This window comes from Numenius arquata, chromosome 11, assembly GCF_964106895.1.
Source record: "Numenius arquata chromosome 11, bNumArq3.hap1.1, whole genome shotgun sequence".
Taxonomy (NCBI): domain Eukaryota; kingdom Metazoa; phylum Chordata; class Aves; order Charadriiformes; family Scolopacidae; genus Numenius; species Numenius arquata.
Genome location: NC_133586.1, coordinates 43,445,150 through 43,466,571, shown reverse-complemented (window position 1 = coordinate 43,466,571; position 21,422 = coordinate 43,445,150). Strand labels below are relative to the sequence as shown.

The following is a 21,422-nucleotide window of genomic DNA, read 5'->3' as shown; positions in this document are numbered from 1 at the left end:
TGTGACTGACCAGAGATGGTGGTGGTGGTGTAATCTCTGATGGCAGCATTCTGCTGCTGGGCCCACACTCTGCCTTTCGTCACCCTCTACGGGTCTTCTCCTTTAATGTGAGCTGATGAGTCAAAAGTCTGAGTCTTAAACTTTTATTGCTGTCTTTAAACCAAAGTTTGATACTCAGGTTAAATTTAGTATTAGGGCTTTTTTTTCCCTTCATCTTTAGTGAATAATTGTAGTCTTTCTCTCTGAAAGCAGAAGTCGTCTTTTTAGAAGAAACATTGATTTGTTTAAAAGCAGGTTTATTGTGCCGCCGTAGAGGCTGTGGTTGAATAACACTGGAAGAGTGAGGTGTTGGAGGAATCTCTGGCATGTTGCGTTACAAATTAGTGTTGATTGTGGTTTCAGAGGAATGAGAAAGCTGAGATTGGCTTGTTTTGGGGTTTTTATTCAAAGGTAATTATAGCTTCTTGAAGGTTTTGGTCTTTCTAAGGATGGAAAGGAGGAGAAGAGGTTTCCATATCATCTCATATACTACAACCCAACCGAAGTAGCCCATGTCTTGTGTGTAATCAATTAGTACCCGTTGGATTTAGCACAGAGGTGGAGAAGGCAGTTGCTCTTGTCCGTAGTTCTGTGGATGTTGGTCATAAAGTGTGTTGCTCTTTGGGAAGTGGGTACCTGGCTCGGGGTTTGGAGCTAGAAATTCCTCACTAACAACATAATCTCATGGTTTATTCAGTCCCTGACAGTACACTGCTTTATTGTTTCTCCTAATGTTGAAGCTGTTAATTTTCTTAATTAGGATTATTCCCTTTTTATCATTATGTGTCAACGATCAATTGTAATTACTAGGGAAGTGCACAGGTATCTGTACCTCTGATATTTATGTTGATTTGATTTCAAACTTGAAACCTGTTAGCCTAGATGTATGAATATGTATAATAAACTATAACTCCTCAGCTTGGATCCGTAAGCTGCTTTGTGGTTTAGTGTTGAGAAATATAAAAGTAGATTTTAAAACGGTGGCAGGGTGTCAGTTTTTGGAGTTCTGGGGTGGTTTGCATGGGAGCAGTAGGGTAAATCTGGCTTGGTTTTTTTGCTACAAGCAAAGATGCTAAGAGCTACTGATAACACTTTTCTGTTTGGAAAAGGATATATATATATATTTATATATATGTTTGCCAATGTATGGGTACACAAGAAGACAGGCACATTAGCGTTTCTCTGCCTGTGAGAGGATGTTGTGGCAGTAGGAGAATTTAACTGTGGGAATCTGCGTTGAGAGAACTTACAACTTCTCTACGGGATACAACCTACTGGTAATTACAGTAGCTTTCCTGGATTGCTCTGTTTGCTTGGGTACCCCAACACCAGGATGCAGGAGGAATTAGGGGTAAACATATTACTGTTGTCCTCTGCAGGAATTCCTTCGTCATTTCCAATGGCATTATTATGGGAATAAAATAGCTGGAGCCTGATTTTTCTTTTTTTTTTTCCTCCAGTGGTTTTATTGAAAAAGCTTGTAGGAGGGCTTTACTTTTGTGTGATATTTTATTCTCCAGTTGTAATCTTCTCATTCTCATGGTTTTTTTTTCTAGTGTGCTGGTGCACTGTCACCAATGTTGAATGAAAACAGAGTATTTCAGTGTGGTGACTAACATCTTACTGATGCACCAAAAGGTTCTGAGACGGTTTGTAGGGCTGTGTATTCCTCTCCGTTACCTGGGTACTGAGTGGGTGACTTAAGTTACAACAGTGATAAGAAATCTCATTTTGCCTTTGCTGTTATTTATTAAGCAGGACTTAATTTCCTGACAGACACGATCTTTGCTTGCTTGAATTCACAAAGAAATATTAAATGATGCACTGCAAAATCATAAATGTGCCATTATAAAAATAGCAATATTCTTATCCATTAAAAAAATTGATGATTAATATGGTGGAAACAAACTGCAGGAAAGTGGTTTTTTTGCCTGTTTGTCTTTCTCTGCTCGAGATGCCTGTTGAACAGGAGCTGTAGTTACGGGACCTCGATGGTGATGTTCACTGGCTGCAAAGGTCCCTTGGGCAAAGCACGGTGACAATGAGCGAGGAAAATCCTTACGATGTGGTGTGTTTGGGCGTTAAACGGGAATCAGCAGTTGCTTAGTACTTTATCTGGGGGGTGGGAAGCAGGGAATAATGGTTTTTAGAGTAGCGCATCCTCCTGCCTTTGTTCGTATGTATTTTTATTCGGTGTCTGTCTGTTTATCTACCCACCTCTCTCCTTGTATGGAGCTCACTCTGTGGGACCGCTTTGTGTTTGGGTGGATGGCGTTGCCTCTGTGCCTTCCTGCAGCACCCATCCTGGAGCTATTTAGCTAGATTTTAGAACAGTAAAAAAAAGTTTCAGTAAAAAACTACTTTGAATCTCCATTGTAGTGTGGAGCCCTAGTCCAAGAGAGAGGAAAGAGAACAAAACCTAGAGCATCCTCTGCAATAAGAGGAAAGTCATAAATGGGTGACGAACTCGGACATTAAACACGACCAAGTTGCGTAGGGACATACTCCCAAGTTGTCATTACTGATAAGCGTAGAATTGACCTTTGGATTTCATCCTCCACCTCCTCTTTCCTCATCCCCTCTGGTTTCTGTACCAAATTTCTCATTTAATAAGAACCTACCTTTTTTCTTAGCGTTTTAGTGTTCTGACCTTTCCTATCACGATTTTTTTTTTTTTTTTCTTAAAAGGAAATTTCAGATGTTGGTACTTTCTTACCAGCTTCTCTTAAAAGAACAGGGAGTTTCTTTGTGAATTAGGCAAGCTGGTGGTTTTTGGAGTTACGACAGAAAAGGTTTAATTGAAATACTGCTTTTTGGGTGCTTGTCCTCTGGAAGGGAGATTGTTAATCTTGACAAGTAGTCAGTCGCTTGACTAGCGAAGTGTTGATTGAACTGGAAGCCTGAAATGACCCTTTTTGGGTGACTTTTCATGAGCTTTTATGGTCTTTGGTCCCTTACTGAAAAATGTTTGGTATAAAATCCTGCCCTTTGGAGTTGTAAGCATTGAGATGAATTTTGGGTACTCCGAGCTTCCCATCCTGTGGAGTTCGAGGAGCTCAGTGTTTTCAAGGCAGCTTCCTTTTGGTTCTCTAGGATCGGCATCTGAGGCTGAAAGTTATATTTGAAACTAAGTAATGAGTGTCTGGGAACTGTACGGTGATGTTTCACTTGAGGATACTTCTTCATAGCTGTACTTTTGTTCTGAGCTGTGATAAGGCCCGAACTGTGCTTCAAATATTCAAACCTCTCCGTAAGCTGCTGGCTTTGAAGCAATGACATTTGATGTTCCCATCTCTCCAGTTCAGGGCCTTTGGTATTTCACTCTGCAAAATCAGCTTTTCCAAAGGAAGCTTTTTCTCTGGTGAAGTCAGGGTACCAGAAATGCTGACTCGGTGTGATGAAACAGTAGTAAAAATAATATAAAATTTCCCCTCCCTCATTCCTTTATATGTTTTTCTTTCTACCAAAGTCTCCTATCAACATAGTCCAGGGTTCTTAGGTGGAAGGTGTTTATCTGTGTGGGGTGTGGGGAGCTATTGGTGAGTAGAGAAACTTTTTGTTTTATTTTCTTGTAGAAACGCTTCACTTTTTATTTTATTTACAGAAGTATTCTGCTGAATGGAGGTACTTAAACTTGTAACAGTGACTCTTGGGCCTCTGTTCATAAATAAGATCTGGCTTTTTCAGATTTTATTGAGGGCACTTCTCTTTCTAGGAGTGGAAGGTAAATCTGAAGTCTGTGCCTGTAGCCCTTGTGTGCATGTTATAAGGAAATAGGAGGAAATACTATGTAAGGAAATGGTATTAGCCCCATTGAGAGAATTGCTACTTTTGCAGGAAAAAAGAAAAGGTAAAAATCCAAGTGTGCAAATGTTACTTCTGACAGTCTGCAAAACACAAAAGCCAGATCTTAGTTCCCTGTTTGTGGCCATACTGTTACTAACTGATGCTGCCCATTATAACCGCTTCCTGGATTTACAGAAGGGTGAAATGAAGTCCCTTTTTCTCTCTTTTCTCATGTTTAAAGATACTGTAATAACTAAACTGACATTTCCGCATTTGGGAGGAAACAGCATCTGTCATCTATATGGGTAAATGTGAAGTTTAGAGTTCAGGAAGAAGTCCTGTGTCATGGGCATACCATGGTCCATAGGTGTCTGATGGCCATATGCACCAGGAGGCTGTGGATAGGTGAAAGACTATAATTCTAAGAAATCAAGTTCTTGGTCATTTGAAGCTGTTCAGTGGATCAGGTGTAGTGAATCCTGTGTTACAAAATCATAATAAAGAATTATGATTTTTAGCAAGGTCCTAAGAAAACTCAGCATTAATCAAAATGCCTGTAGCGAGTGGAACTGGCAACTGAGGGCAAAGAACCGTCACCTGGTACCACAGACGGAAAACTTCTTTATGGAACATATGCTATTTTTTTTCCTGAATAATGGAATATGGCTCTGAAGTGGCTGAACCAGTTTATTTTATCCAAATGTTTTTGGGTGCAGTCTCAGGCAGTGATTTCAGACCATGCAGGAGTTTTGCTGCTAGTGTGTTTTATGATAAATACTTTAATTATGAATGCTTTTTGCATTCATGGTATTTCTTATATGGCAGGATGACGCTTCGCTCCTTATGAGTGGTGCTTAAACTATGGCATTCTCTGCAAGATACTGTCTTAGAGTCTTTGGAGAACATTTTCATTCATCTGACTGAAATCCATCCATTCTCCTCCCTAATGGTGCCTCAATGCTTGTATTTCATTTTATTTTTTTTTTTTTTGAAAAAAGGCCTCCAGCTAAATAGGAGGCTGTTTTAAAGGGGATTGTTGCTGTTGGTGTGCTCTCCAGCTCTAAGTGAAGAGTCCTGTGCTCATGTTCTTTTGCACAAAATTTTACACTTTAATAAAAAAATCAAAAGTTTAAGCTGCTAAACAGGCAGAGTAAAGGATGAAGATGGAGGAGTTGCTTTCTGGTTCAGCTCAGCATCTTCCTTGTAGCCAAGGGACCACACGCTCCGCTGTGCATGTTTAAAAGGAGCAGATTTTGGGGCTTCTCCTGCAGATTTTTGGGGGGGGGTGATGGTGTGTGTCACCTGGCCCCAGGCCCGGAGGTTGGGCTGCTCAAACCAGCACCGCTGAGGTGGGTGACCGTGCTGTACAGAGATCTGCTTATGTAAAACGTGGATGGGAGAACTCCAGCGTGTTTCTGTGTTTTTATTTCTGGTGTTACATTATCAGGAAAGAATTTGGGAGGACTATTTTTACAATTGGCTTTAAACAGGGAATAAAGGGAACGGCGCGGATTCCAGCCTTCGATGAAGTAACAGGAAGGGAAGCAATGAAAACCATAAACCGTGCTGAGTAACATTTCCTCTCTTCTGCTACACCCCCCTAAGGGTGACAAAGTCTTTATTGAGCCTGACAGGATTCCTAATAAAAGATGCATTCAGTCTGTGCGAGGAGCCTGCTGAATCACGGGGAGCAAGCGATGGCAGCAAGCTGGAGGGAAGCCTACACAACCTGCTCTCCGGGCTCCAGGAATTCCTCCTGTTTGCTTTACTGACATTGAGGCACTTTAAATAACAAATTCAATACGGAGAAATTCAGCTGCTGTCCCAGAGCCTGTTAAAATCCTTGTCCTGATACCAAGTGAGTGCTTGATTCTGCTGAAGTTTGTTTCCAGCCTTGTTTCTGGGTTGGGCTTTTCTGGCCAGAGCACTGAAGGTGAAGCAGCAGCTCTCAAATAAATAGGGAGTTTGGGGCATCTTTCAACCACATGGCTTCATTCCCTGGAAGATTTTGCCCCATGCCTGGAAGGCCAGGCTGGATGGGGCTTGGAGCAATCTGCGCTAGTGGAGGTGTCCCTGCCCAGGGCAGGGGGGTTGGAACTCGATGATCTTTAAGGTCCCTTCCAACCCAAACCATTCTGTGATTCTATGATTTTGTACCTGCTGGTTGTCTGGAATGTCAGTGGAATTCGGGAAGCTGTTACCATGTGAATTAGCTGTTGTTTCAAAGGCAGACGTGTGTGTGTCTGTTTCTTTTAAAGTATAGTATCCAGCCGAATCTCTAACAGGTCTTTACAGAACCAAATGGTTGAGGTTGGCAGGGACCTCTGGAGGTCACCGGGTCCAACTTCCCTGCTCAAGCAGGGCCACCCAGAGGCAGTTGCCCAGGACTGTGTCCAGACGGCTTTAGAATATCTGCAGGGACAGAGATGTCACTGTCTTTCTGGGCAACCTGTGCCAGTGCTTGGTCACCCCCCAGTGAAAAAGCATTTCCTGATGTTCAGAGGGAACCTCCTGTGTTTCAGTTTCTGCCCGTAGCCTCTGGTCTTGACACTGGGCACCACTGAACAGTTACTGAGTTATTACTGAACACTTTAGAAAATACTAACATATTTTTGTTTGCTCTGAAGCATATAAAACCTGCATCCTGGCAGCTATCTGGTCTTACCTTGGAAAAAGCAGGAATGCAAAAATCCCGCCAGCCGTCCTTCTCGCTCCTGTAAGGAGCAGGTTCCTGTGTGTGAGCAGGGGCAGCCGCTTGGGCTGGGCTTGGGGAGCCTCCAGCCAGCCCGAGCGTACCTTCTCCCAACAGGAATTAAATATGTTTGAGGTGAAATTGAGAGACAGGTTCTGCGTGGCTCTTCGGGATGGTTTGCATGCGAGAGCAATCCGTCTGGAACTTGCTGACACAGCTCTTTCTCATCTTTGAAGTGCTGGTGCTGCTGTGCCGGGTTCTGCTCCTTTCTCATTCCCTCTGCACAGCTCTGGACTGACGGTGAATAACACCTGGGGGTCGATGTTCTTTGAGACCCCCCCATTTACCCTCCAGCATGTTAGGACATCAAAGAAGCTGAAGCCCGTCGGGTTCCAGAAGCTGTAAGGAATCTACTGGAGGGGGGAGTCCTGTCCCGGTGCGGGGACATTCCTACCACTCGAAGCACCCAACATACCAGGCAGTGGGGATTTATGGTTTCCTCAGCTTCCCAATACCTCATTGCAATCGCTGAGGATGGCTCTTTGGGAGATTTATCAGACTTGACCACTATGAGGTCATTTTGGAATGATTTACTCTCTTTTCCTTAGAAATAGAACGGATTTCCTGCTTAGTGTTTTAATATAATCCTGTGTTACTGGAACACCTGGCTGGGGTCACAGCATGTAAAGCATCGGGTTTTCATTTTATGTTTATCAAGAGCAAAGTTGCTTTTGATGCAATCATTTCATCCTTGTTCCAGAGCATCACACTGTTTTTGCCAGCTTTTCACACTGTGGGGGAATTTGTCTCGGACCTTATTTTGGACTTGCAGCGTGTGGATGTGGTTCGTGTGAATTACAGCTGCACTGGCTGGAGTTGTTGTTGTTGGTTGGGGAACTTTATATTCAGAACTCTATACTCCAGACCACCCTCGTTCCTTTGGATCCTTAATTCCAAACTTTGACAAGTTGCTCCCTGGATTAAAGGTGAACAATTTGGAGAGAAAAAGAGTGAAGCAGAAGGGAATGATACAAACTCACAAACTTTGCTCCTCATCAGCTCAGGGGACAGAGAGGAAGCATAAACTCCTTATTGAGAGTAGACATTGAACTGTGAAAAGTTAACTCAAACTTCAGAGGCGGCCGCATAAATCACTTTAGCCTTAGGACACTAGTAATCTATGCTTCAACAAGTTTCCTGGATTAATAAAAGGGTACACAGGCCGTTGGATTCCCTGCTGAAGCAGAGGTGGCCGCAGGGGCAGGGGGTTGCTTCCAGCAGCGCTTGGTGCTTCTGCGCTTGTTCGGAACCATCCAGACTTTTGGCTGTCTTTTAGAAACGATGCTGGTAACAAAACTAGCAACGGTCACCACTTCTCCAGCAATTTTGAGGTTTGATTATAGTCTGATGATGACTTTTTTTGGCTGACTTTTCACTTATTAATTTTTAAAGGTTACATATTGGCATCTAAGAAATTAATGTTTCACCATCCTTGTAAAAATCGAAAGTAGTGAATTATTTTCAAATAAAGGTGTTTTGGGGTAAGTGGGTGATGGCAGCAGTTACCTGGTTTACTCTCATGTGATGAGTTTCCAGTTGACGCTACCGGTGCTGCTTTTATTTTCCCTTATTCTACCGTTGTGGCGTCTTGTGGTAGTTACAGGAGTCAGCATGTGGCAGGGAAATGAGAAGCGGGCTAGTTATTCGAGTGGCTCTTTCCATAGTCTATTGGGAGGATGATGTTACCGTAAAAGAAGGCTGATTTATACAACGTTAAGTTGTTACTAAAATCTCCATGTTTTCACACCGCCTTTGGTTTAGCAGCTGGTGAAGCTTTGTGCCGGAAGGATGTGTGTGTCGGGGGTGATAAAAAGCTGCTGGTGAGAGGAACTGGGGCTACCGGTGTATCGGTGCTGGGCTACACTTTCCCTGTGGCCGGCTTCAGCGATAACGGTGCCAGCCGCAGAGCCATCCCTTGATTTCTGCTCTTCTGCCTAAACCCAGGCTATTTAATACAGCATTTTCTTTCATGTGAAGAATAAGGAGAAACAGAAAAATGAAGAAGCAGCGGGATCTGTAGCCGCAGCGTTCATGTCTTGGCTCTCTGTAGTCTAGAAAACCTCCTTCCCAGCAAGATTAACAATTCCTGCCTGTTCCCCTCCGCTCTGGGCCCAGTTCCCCTCCATCCCTTGGCTCACTGGAGCTGCGTTTTTAGCTAGTTGGATGGAAAATGTGAGTTAATTTCTTAAATGTGATTTAATTTTCTTAAATAACCCAGGCAAGGTAGTTTTCTGTCAAAGATTGAAGACTATGTGTGGGCATACCATTTGAAGGTGGATACTGTGCTTTAGTTTCAGCTATTATTATCAGCTGAAAAGTTCTGAAGATAAAGCTTATAAAATAAAATAATTTTGACCTTGGTCTCTAGTTTAGAGCATGTGGAAAAATTGTTTTTCATCAATAGTTGCATTTCCCTTGGATTTTGGCAGAAAGGAGTACATAAAGAGATTCTAGGGCAGGGTATCTGAAGGGTCTGTGAGTTTCCAGCCAATACGTTGTGTTCCGCTGTTGTAGCGCTGGTTGTTGCCCTTTGGCATCGGCCTTTTATAGCCCTTTCTTTTCATAGCGGGCATCGGGGAAAATTATCTCTACCCTTTGTACTGTGGTTATGTGCTTGCCTGCTGTTTATAACTGCTGGGGCAACGTACATCTATTTTTATTTTTTTTTAAATACCAGCTTCTAATCCTATTTTCAGTTTTCTAAAGCTTGAGACATGAATACTTTTATCTCTGATGGGGTTTTTTTTTGGCTGACAGTGTCTGTCCCCGAGGTGGCCACAGCACCTACCCCTCGCTGCCTCCAGCTGCGTGGGGCTTAAAATGATGTTCCTCGCTTGCAAAAATACCAAACGAGACTCTAAATGTAGTCTCTCAGGCATAATTTCAGTGCTATTATAAGCATTTATTCTTAAACGAGATGGGAGTAATGGAAAAAACTTCGTAAGGTATGATTGATGGGAAATTTTCCTGTTATTAGGGAAAACTGGGCTAGATAAGCTGTACATAACGTGCCTTGTTAGATTCGAAGTGGCATGTGAGGGAGAGGAGGAATTTCACCGGGCTGGCTCTAAAGGATCTATTTAAACAAAGAAAAAAAAAAAAAAAGTGTTATTTCACTAAGACCTGTAAAACCCATCGGATGGGTACACTGGGCACACTGGAGGAAAGGCAGCCCACGGACCTTCCCAGGAGATGTGATCAGAGTTACCTCTTGTCCTTGGTGGTGCCCAGGAAAATCACCTGCTCTGCTTAATTAAGAGAGGGGATTGCTTTAAAAATCGGTTATTTTTAGGAAGGGTGTTACAGATCCTGACTTAAAACAGCCTGTAGAAACTGATACATGAGTAGCTAAGATCTTCAACCTGTTGAAATGTCACCTGGCCGGGTAGTGAAAGATATGATGCTTCTTATTTAATTTATTGCCATTAAAGCAGTAATAGCGGCTGGAGTTAAATGCCTCCTGCTAGGGCGGGGGAAGAGGAGGCTTTGCCTTCCCTTTGCTGGGGCTCAGCTCTTCTCTCTGCCACCCCACATCTCAACAGCCCGACTCTGAGCTGAGGGACGCTTTCCAGGCATGAATCCCTTTAAACAAATGTTTATCCCTTGAATTTACCAGCTGTTCATTCATCAAGCTCCTAAATAAGCCTGATGGGTTGGTACAGTAGCCCCGTTGGGCCAATGTGGCTACAGGGGGTTGGTGCAGGAGATGGCCCGTGCTGGATTAACCCACTCAGGGGCTGTGCTCTCTGGAGTTGTACAAAATAATTCTCAAGTAAGGATGTGGTCAGTTTTCATACGCACAACTTCAAACTTTGTCATTAAACATGAATATGTTTACAGCTCCGCTTACAGTTTTCTGTAACGCATGAAAACAGAGCTGCTAATCTAAAACGTATTTTAAAGACATCTTGTTATATCTTAGTCTCGATTAAATTATGTAGAAAAATATGTAGGAAACGTTAGAAAATGTAGGAAAGTGGGTATAGAAGCAATGAGTTAGGAAGAGTGAAAAATTTAGCTTTCCCTGTTAATTTTACTACATAATTTACAATTTATGTAGAAAAAATATGTAGGAAATGTTGGAAAATGTAGGAAAGTGAGTATAGAAGCAATGAGTCAGGAAGAGCAAAAAATTTGGCTTTCCCTGGTTAATTGGAACACCAAACACTAACTCCCCCCTAGCTGCCAGGTAGCCCAGCATCTGGAGGAGTTGAGAGCATCCACCTCTCCCATCCTGGTGGACCTCCAGCTGGAGGAGGCAGGAGAATGGAGCACAGGGGGGGTTATTTCAGTTGTTAAAATTCTTCAAGTACTGCGATACTACACAGTCAGAGGATATGATTCCTTCCAATTCTGAAGGGAGCCTACAGGAGAGCTGGAGAGGGACTCTGTCAGGAGATGTAGTGACAGGACAAGGGGAGATTTAGATTAGATATTAGGAGGAAATCCTTTACTGTGAGGGTGGTGAAGCACTGGAACAGGTTGCCCAGAGAAGCTGTGGCTGCCCCATCCCTGGAGGGGTTCAAGGCTGGGTTGGATGGGGCTTGGAGCAACCTGGTCTGGTGGGAGGTGTCCCTGCCCAGGGCAGGGGGGTTGGAACTGGATGATCTTTAAGGTCCCTTCCAACTCTAACCATTCTATGATTCTATGATTCTATATTTCTGCCACATTCCTGTGTCTAAAGTTTTCTGGTGGTGAAGTCCAGGCAGTTCCCTGCCTGGGAAGAAGAGCTCAGTAACGGGGCTCACACGGTGCCTTGAGTGACCCTCAGCTGCCGGTCACTCTTGGGTGTTTCACCAAGAAAATCAAGTTTGTGGCAATTCACAGCTGGAGGATTAAAATGAGATTGGACTGGATGAAACGGGCGCTTCATAAATATCTATGTTAAGCATTCAGAACTTCTGTTTAATTTTCATGGGTTTTGGTAATGACATTTAAAAAAAGAAATAAAAATCAGATTTTTATTGGTTTTACATGGCCTGCAATTACGTGTGACCTTTCATTTGGTATAACACTCTATATCCGTTATATTTCTAAACATTGACTATTAAGCCAAAGAACTTTTCTGAAGTAAATCCATTGTAAATTCTGAGGCTCGCCTTCCTATTGATTTATCTTTTGTAAACACTGTATAAATGTGGTACTTGAAAATTCAGACCATATTTTCCAAGGCCGAGCTGGAGAGGCTGCTCTGTGGTATATAATGATTTTGTTGTGCACGTATTTAATGCGAAGAGCCCACCTGTTCGGGATAGTAAATTAAATGATGAATAGCCCTAGTGAGTTTTTTTTCCCCTCACACGTGGTCTGCACCAGCAGCGCGAGTGTTTGTGTGACTGAAGAGGATCCCTGTGCGGTGAGAAGTTGAAACAGCTGTATCTCCTAATTACAGCTTTCATGGAAAGTCCAATTTTTAAAGGGAAATAATCTTCATGTTTTAATATCGTTGCTTCAAAAAAGTTGTTTGTTTCTGCGGTTTCTGATGGATGGCGCTGATGCGAAGCTGAGTCTTAGTAGCAGGAGGTGGGGGACAAATCTAAAATTCATTGTTTTCATCTTTGCCAAGGAGTATTTTGGGCTAATTTCTAATCTTACCCTCCTTCAAGGGCTGGGCTGAGTCGGAGAGGCAGCAGGATGGAGCGGAGTTTGTAGCAGGGCTACCAGCTAGGTCTGAGGCAGACATTAACCAGCATTTTCTCTCTAAACATAACGCTTTTACTATGAAAAGGGTGGTTCTCTGCACCACATACAGAGGCTGCACAATGTGGTTTAGGTTTTCTCCAGGGTTCTTGGCTATTAGCAAACTAATTTGGCAAAATCCGCTCTCTAAAGAGGTGTTAGAAGGTTTCAACAATTTTTGACCTTGGATGAATAGGACTGTCCTATGTGGCTTATTCCACGAGTTGCTTGGTGCTGTGTCCGCTCATGTAAATAATATTTTCAGAGATATTTTTAATAAATCTTTTTCAGGGAAGTATTTTTGCATCAGTTGAGCTTCACTCTTTTCGCTCCCACAGCTTAAGTGCAGCCAGGGTTCTTCAAGTCTGCCTGTGTCCTGACCTATCTAATAATTTGGGCTTTGTCTCTAGAATTGCGTCTCCGAAGTCTGTGTCACTTACTGCAGAGTCTGAGAAGGAAACGCTGAGGTGACGAGATGCTGTGGATGAAGTTGCTCATGTCTTTTTTTTTTTTTCTCTCTTTTTCTTTTTAGGACTTAAATACTATCTATTCTTTCCTTCATGGACTGGACATACTCTCGCATTTCAGGGAACATCAGCTAAGGTAAAGTACCTCCAAAGGCACACCCCAACTGGTGTCTGTGACTCTATTTTTGTGGAGATGAGCAAAGCTTTTGTCTGCCTGCGTTTCGAGGCGACGGAGCGTTGGCCAAGTCCGCCGCTGAGTTAAGTCATTGCAATAACATGACATGGCATCTAAACTAATTAGCTCTGCTGAGAGTGAAGGCAGAGCTTACTCCCGGAGTCTACAAAGGACCGTGTAGACGGTGCCCTGTGGTAACTCCAGATCACAAAAGCTTTTTAACGCTTCAGACATTCGGATGAGCTCAGAATACAGAAAATGGAAGGCCAACAAAGCACAAAAAGTGCGTTGGAAGTATCTGAGTTCCTTCAGTTCTGTTGCTATGGGTAATTCCAGTGTGTGGGAGTGATTTAAACACTTAGAGAACATGCTGTATATTATCTGTTTGGATAATGAAGAACACTGCAATAATTTGAATTTTATGGTTAGGCACATCCTTTGTTTAGAACAAGAAAAAAGAAAGTCTTAGAGCCTTAAAGTAAATCTACTGAAATGTGATGATTAATGGCTTATGATCTTTGGGGATTAAAATTGAAATTAAACTTCTCCTCCTCCCTCAGAATAATGTCATCAAGTGCCCGCTATGAGAGGTACAAGGGCAACCAAGTTCTCTTTTGGTAAGTACATGTCTCTTGTTGGGAGTTCTTCAGTAGAAGTGTAAACAAACCCAGCGTTTTGTGTGCTGTACTATACTTCTGGCTTTTTCTGTAATTGTAAACATAACTTTACAACATTTAAGCCTGGCCAGAGTGGTTAAAAGCTTTGACGGGAGGCGGCTCTGACAGTAGTTCGGTGCTGACCCTTGAGAGGTGCCCAGGAGTGAACATCAGGGCTCCTGTGGATGCCAGGGGAGTGTCTGTGGACTCATAATGATCGACGACAAAGCGAGTAGTGTCCCCTCGGCAGCCGGTGGGAGCGGTGGTGACAGCTCAGTAGGTGGCACTCTTCCCCTGGCGCTGGCACTGACTGCCTTGGAGGAGCATCCTGTATCTGAGGAGTGATGGAGCTCTAACGCTGTCTCTTCTTTTACTTTAAATTGCTAGAATTATTTTAGCTCGGAGTTCCGTTTCGATTCCTGCTGGGAGGAAAATATACCCTTTTTTCTCATATTTTAGCCCTGGTTACGGTGTATTTATCCTCTCAGAGCTAATATTCACTGTGTAAGGCACACCTTCCAGTGCACGAGGCTAAATCAGCGAGGTGCCACCTAGGAGTGCGTGTGACAGGGACCTGTTCTGGTACCAGGTCGATGGGTACATGCGGGGTTTCGTGCTGGAGGATGAAGGTGGTACGTGGCTGTATCTGGGAAGCATCAATGCAATGTTCTAGGCAGGGGCAAAATCTGCCGTAAAAGACAGCGATGTCTGCACAGACCCAGGGGCTGGAACCTTGGCAGGTCCCTGTCCCTCCATCTGGGGTCGGGTGGCACAACAGGAGACAATGACTGTCCGTGTAGAGTTGTTAATCGACTTTAGCACGGAATAAAAATGTTCCTGGATTTGCAGCTTTATGTACACTTTCACTGCAATGAAGTGTTTTTACTGAAAATAAACGATTTAACTTTTAATAAAAGAAAATTTTAAGATGATTTAAATGTGGAATTGTAAGGTATAAGAAACACTCCGGAGGTAAACCTTTCAAAAAAATTATTTCTTGATAGCATTCAATGCAAGTTCTTAGGTTTCCAGCCCACGTGCCAAACTGGTGGGGTGGTAAATCATTATTTTACTCCAATAACGTTTTGGGTAATATATATTTGAGTTGCTGTGAGAAGGAAGTAGATACCCATGATTTCTTTTCTTACAGCTCAGAAACTATTGCAAGATGCTGGTATATTCTGCTTTCTGGCTCTGTGCTCATGAAGGATTCCATGTTTTTACCACCTTGCAGGTATGTAAAGTTGTTGTTATTTAAGGTAAGGTAAGATCTCTTTTTTTAAATAAATGCTTTCTTATATGTTCATGTTACTGTGAATTCTTCACAATTTTAAATAGTTCTGCTTTATTTTGTTTTCTGAAGTTTGATAGCGGAAGAAATGTTCTGCTGATTTCATTTCAATTCCCTTTCGCTTTTCCTACGTGTGGAAAATTCTATGTGAAATACTGCACTTCATGGGTTTTAAACCTTCTTTGGCTTTTTAAACTTAGAAGAGAATTTGTAGTTAAGGTTGTTGACTTAGGGGCTCTTTTTAATTTTTTTTTTTTTTTTTTTTTTTACTTTTTTTGAAGTGCCCTATAACAGTGGGATAAACTTAAGTTACTTTCCCTGGTCTGAAAACTTCATATAACATTTTTAGTTGAGGGAGCTGTGTGGTCACCGACCACCTACAGGTTATTTTCATACAAAACAGTGCCTTGGATAACTTAGTAGTATTCTTTTATAACAGTAATTAGCAGCATTTTAATTTCATTTGAAGTAATATTTAACATTATGCGTTATTCCTTGTCCCCAACCAAGTTCCTGTTTATGTGAGTCATCCTGAAAGGAGGCTTTAATACAGGTCTGGGAGGAAACACAACATTGTCTTCATTCTCACTGCCTCAGGTGGTACCGAGCTGTTCTTTTCCATAGGAAACAAAACCAAGTTGTTTGTTTCTGTGTGTTGTTATTTTTTTTTTTTAACTTTTGCTTAAGCTTTAACAGTGGAAATGACCCACAATATACTATTAGGTGTAGATAATCTTTGAAGTACAGGTTTGTTGGTTTTTAATTTTTGAAAACTTTCTATTTAATATTTATAACATAGTAATTACCTGAATTGATTGTTGATTGGGTTTTTTTTTTTTGCTTTTTTGCTTTTTTTTTGCTGATTGTTGTTTTTTTGTTCTGTTTTTGTTGGGTTTTTTTGGGGGGCGTTTAGAATCATAGAATCGTCCAGGTTGGAAGGGACCTTTAAGATCATCTAGTTTCTTTGGTTTTGTTTCTTTTAGGAAATTTCTTGCTGCAGTTTGGTGTTGATATGTGCTTTGATTTTTAGAAAATAATGCCTGATGACCTTTGGCAATATTATTTTCTGCAACGGGAAAAAAATTATAGGAGTTTAAAAGAAGATATGGAGGACATTTTTCCAGGCAAAGGATTAATCTTTGTCTGACGAAGAACTCGATGCCATGCTCTCTGTGCCTAATGAGATATGTTCCTATACCTGTATAATATTAGTGAAATAAACTTTATGGAAGAGTACATTTTTTAGGATATTGATTTATTATGTATATTGCTATATATATATTGCTTTTTTATATCCACAGCAGTAAAGTGGTGGGCAAATGTAGGGAATGAAAAGAAAACCACGCTTGAAGGGTTCTGAGATGCTGAAGGGAATGGAGACATCCTTCCAGCCAGTTGGGTTTTGGTTGACTTAAAGCCAACCCGTTTGATTTGTTGAATATGGCATAAATATATCAACGTTTATATGAGCAGAGGTGAGCAAGGCTGGGGAGAGGTGTTGTCTGTGCAGAAGTGCTGCAGGAGAGTGATGGTGGCTTTGAGATGTCCTGGGGGAAAATGTATGAGGACCAAAATAGAATCCTTAATGTGAGGAGGGTGATAACTACCAAGGATGAAAATTTCGCCTGTGATGTGGAGACATCCTAATGCTTGGAAAAGGTCAAGAGCCAGGTTTGAGTAATTGTTGTTCTGGAAGAACTGGGTAGAGAGAGGCACTTAGTAAAACAGATAATAGTGAGGAAATGGGTTCTGCTTTGAAACTCAGTCCCTGTATAGCCTTCATAACACCCCCCACTCAGTTATTCCTTTGTAGCGTTGACATAGAATCATAGAATTGGGTTGGAAGGGACCTTTAAGATCATCTAGTCCAACCATCAACCTAACTCTGATAAAAACCATCACTGACCCATGTCTCTAAGCACTAGGTCAACCTGGCTTTTAAATCCCTCCAGGGATGGTGCCTCAGCCGCTTCCCTGGGCAGCCCATTCCAAGGCTTAATAACCCTTTCTGTGTCAAAATTTTTCCTGATATCCAATCTGAACCTCTCCTGGCGCAACTTGAGGCCGTTTCCTCTTGTCCCGTTGCCTGTGACTTCAGAGAAGAGACCGACATGGTAATTTCAATTTAATGTTTGTCCTCTGGAGCATTTCACAAACACTTCACAGCTAAAGAACTTTAGGGTTCTTTGCAGGGAATACTGGAACAGTTTTTTAGAAAATGTGAGAAGCAGGATATCTGTGTTTTTTAGCTAGAGGAAGCTGATTTCCTGGGCAAGAGGGGGTTTCAAGGCCTCCTTTTCTTGTAAAGTTGTATTTAGTCTATTTTATTTTGCAGTCATTCTTCAAAATTCAGGATTGTGTTGTAAACTAACTGCCTAGAAAATTTTGTTTAATAATTATATGAGAAACTGCTGTTAGAATTGATTGTTAATGAGATACTTTCAGTCTAAGACTGGAAGGTAATAATGATTTACTGACTGTTTCCTGGTACCGTCTCACAATACTTGTCATTTTTCTGTCGTCTGCCCCATGATTACCTTGACAGATGGGAGGAGACTTAGACAACTGTAAACTTAACCTGGTTCAGGTATTCTTCTCTTTCATTCCTTGTTTCATCCACTATCCACCGTTTGGTAGTTCCAAAGTCAACAGAGCTTCAGGGAAACCTTAACTTTCTTCTGCAGGTCTTTTTGAAAGAAAATATTCTGTAGATTCAAACCTGAAAGGGGCATAGCCCCAGGGAAGCGTAAGCAGGTGGGCAGGGAAGAAGCAGATCGGTCAGTAATATCGGGTACAGAGATGGCATCACCTTGATTCCCCCACTGCCTGGAGAATGGATTTGTCAGTAGATTTGGCACAGGAGGCAAAAAAATTGGCGTCTGACACGAAAGCCATGGCGGGAACAAAGGAACAGGATTGACGGATTTTGTGGAAGGAAAATCATGTCAGCAAGTTAAAAAGTTTTTGTCTTAACCTTGCTCGTTAATCAAGATAATTCATGTGAATAGGATATTTGAAGGAGATTACTCACAGCAAGATTAGCCATAGGAAATACAGCGAGGGCCTGGAGGAACTTTTGAAGCCAATTATGTGGATGGCAGCCTCCTGCAGCTGTGAGAATTGAATCTCCAAGGGGAAAACATAAAGTCCTGAAACATTCAAGATACAGTCTTAGTAAAAACAAACACTTCTCTTTCCTGAGCCCTTCCAAGGAATTCATGAACTAATTCCACTAATTCCACTAAAATTGGAATCATTGTCCTATTCAGGTTGTGCGTTTCTTGGGTAGAACCACTTACTTTATCCAAAATGGACTCACGGTTGAATTGTGGTATCTTTTCACGAGAGTTTAGATGCGTTGATGACTCAATAAACTATTTCTCTTCCTAAAAGGAGAAGGTGCAAATGCTTGGATCAAGAAAAGTGTTGTAGTGAAAGAGGAACTTCAGTCCTGCATTATGAACAGCGGCTTGGGTTGAAATTATTTTAGTTTGGTTTTTTTAAGTTAATATATTTGTTTATAACAATATTCTAATATATTTTGAAACTTACTTTGACAGTTAATAGTGTTTCAGTCTTTTCTATGGGAAGAAGTACTGGTGGCACAGAAAATTCTGTGCTGTGACCGGCCCGTCAGTGTGGGTAAAGAAGAGTGCAGGGTTAAAGACGTGCAATTTGCACAACTTAAATTTCTTATATTTTAGAAATCTTTAAATTTTGATGTACATAGCTTTGTTTTCAAGTATATTTATACCTCGAATGCAGCAGTAAAACAGATATGGTTTTAGATGATAAAACCTATAGTGCTGTTTTCTGCAAACCTCTGTGAATTGGTGCTATTCACTGGAGGAGCAAATGAGTGGCTGAGGGCTCCTGTGTTACCAGTTCCCACCAGTAAAAGCTATGCTGGTATTTGTCTCCTAGTGATCCTCCCTTCCATTTAACTTAAAATACTGCGCTCTGCTTAGCACGTACCTGCTGCATCCCAGCTCTGTCCCAGTGCTCCTTGGCCTCTGCTCTTCTTTCCTGTCCCCGTCCCAGTCTCTCCCGTCTGAGTCCCGATGGTGGCATACAAGAAACATTATTTTTTACAAACTTGCTGTTGCCAATATGGTTCTGAATTGTGGTGCTGGCTGAAAGAATTGTAATTTAAATCTGCAGTTTGTGTGACTGTGAAAATTGCAGAGGTCTTGGGACGATACTCCATCAACGTGTTTGCTTCAGACTTCAAAGCTCTTTCCAACTGACTTGTAGACTGTTTTTCTGCTTTCAAGACGACAGCGTTAGGCTCGCATCCCTGTGCTTATCAACACCAGGTAGATTTTTATCCTCGCCGCTGGGTAGAAGCAGCATTCAGTGCATCTGGGGCTCTGGATGAGGTGCTGAGTTCCCTGGGTGGCTGTAACGTGCAGCATCATGTGACAGCCAGTGAGTAACGCTGTAAGACACCTTGGGAAAGCTACCAATACATGTGTTTTGTAAAATTAATTCATTCAGATATGGGTGTTCATACTGAAACTCTTCTGGCAGCGCCGGCGTTGTCATGAAAATACTCGGAGGAAGAAGGGGACGTGGATGAGAAGAGGCAGCACAGCAGCGAGAGGCCGTGTGTCCCTGGTCATCTTTTTTGACAGCGATCAATCTTCTCAGAAAGCCAAAGAGCAGAAAATGAAGAAAGGCTGTATTCAGACCTGTCCTAGCTAAATTACCAAATAATCTTGTCCGCATTCCCCCTCAGCAATTTCTTTTTGTTCAGAATTTCTTACAGCCCCGTGGGAGCTTTATAGAGTGCAGGGGATGCTGATTGCACCACAGCAAAGGGTTTTTTTTAATTTATTGGCTAAACAGAAAAAAAAAATAATACAAGAGATGTGATATTGGAAGCAAAGGGTAATGTGTGGTTTGTTTATATCTAAACTGTAATTTTATTAAGATGGTGTAATCCCACGGCCTGGAATAGCTGCACAGCTTCACAGAAAGTGGTTGGTAGGATACAGGCTGCCTCAAAGCAGCATCGTGTTCGGCGCGTAAGGTAATTAACACAGACATCTTGAGTTTGCAGCCTGCAAATCGTGTAGCTTGTTCTGCAGCCTCCAGAATCATTCCAAATTTAAACTTTCAGCAGGCTTAAGAGAGAAACCTGCTCGCTCTTGTTGTTATTGAGAGCTAATGCAAAAATGATTTTTGATGACTTGAGCATTGAGATCGGTATTTTGCGTTCAGCCATTTATCTTGTGGTTTCAGGTTTCCTTTAAACCATTTTCTGATGGAGTTAAGTGTTCTGATATTTTTATAATTAAGTTACCTTGCGATGCTCAGGGCTTGCAGAGCATACAGTGTCTTGAAAACTCCACCACCTGCATTTGCTGAAACTTTAGTTCTGCAAACCTGGAACTTTTCTCTTCCCATCTCCTTACTGTGGTTTGCAACTGGAGTGGATTTGGGGCTGCTCAGCGGTTTGTGGTGCGATGGGAGATGCTGCTCCCCAGGCTCCTGAGGGCTCCGCGTGCAGGTGTTCCCCTCTTTGTTACTTCCCAGCCAACGACAAGGATTTTAAGTGTAAAACTGGACTTTTAGAGTATTTAGATTGAGATTTAATACTACTAATGGCTATTCCAAGCCATTCATAATATTCTTGTATCGTACATTCAGGGCTAGCTGGATGGATTTAATCTTGGATCTGAGCGAGGAGAGGAAAAATGAAATGCTTTTCAAATTAAGGGTAAGCCCTGACTTGTGGGGGGAAAAAAAAAAAAGCAACCAAACCTGGCCATTTCTCATGCAGCCTGTCTCTTCCAGGCCCAGTTGTGCACTTGGATGCAAAATGGTTTTGCACTGGAGAGGCCCAGCCAGGTTACTGGGTGTATGGGGTTATGGGCTTCTCTTCCCAGTGGCAAAAAGTACAATTTTTCTTCATCTTTATGTTCCTAAAAGCAGCCTGACAGGCAGCCTGAGAGACAAGTGAATTCATAAGAACAAAATAGCTGCAAAAAATGGCAAACCTTTTTGTTTGTTATACTGGTAAACTGGTATTTCAGTGTCCTTGCCCAGTCCTACATGAAATACAGCACCAAGCGTTACTGCAGAGAGTGTTATCCTCAATCACAGATAACCCCGTGCATTATTGATACCAACTTATACAGCCAGGAGAATGTTACGATTTTGTAATTCCTGGAAAATACAGAGCAAATCTTCCAGTGCCCGACGTCTCGTCATTGAAGGCTTTGATGCGTGAAATATCTGAAAATACTGTTTCAGGATGCTGTAGAATATGGTGAATTTGAAGATGCCTGCTAATTAGCGTTCGTACAAGTAATAAGGCATTCAGTCTCGGTCTCCATCTGTTCGTAGGCTGAAAGCTCTTCAGGACAGGCTGTGTTTTTTACCTTTAAAGTATGTACTGTATTTTGAGTAAATAATGAGAAACCATCGGTAGTGAATAACTTCAGCATATTGATATCAAGAAATTCTCAAGTTAAATGACCATTAAACTGCCATTCCTGAAATTTGTCAGTCGTGAAATTCCAGATGTATTTCAGCACTAAATACTGAGGTCGCTTAACAGCTGGGTATTAAG

At 42.0% G+C, this 21,422-nt stretch overlaps 1 protein-coding gene across 1 annotated transcript in view; it reads left to right on the top strand.

Annotated features, from left to right (window-relative positions):
* RAPGEF6 (Rap guanine nucleotide exchange factor 6) overlaps positions 1–21,422 on the top strand; it is a 130,618-nt gene that overhangs the window by 14,331 nt on the left and 94,865 nt on the right. The window contains exons 2-4 of the mRNA XM_074155810.1: positions 12,789–12,859; positions 13,459–13,515; positions 14,705–14,788. Coding sequence (XP_074011911.1) covers positions 12,789–12,859; positions 13,459–13,515; positions 14,705–14,788 — 212 coding nt within the window. The remainder of the gene's footprint in view (positions 1–12,788; positions 12,860–13,458; positions 13,516–14,704; positions 14,789–21,422) is intronic.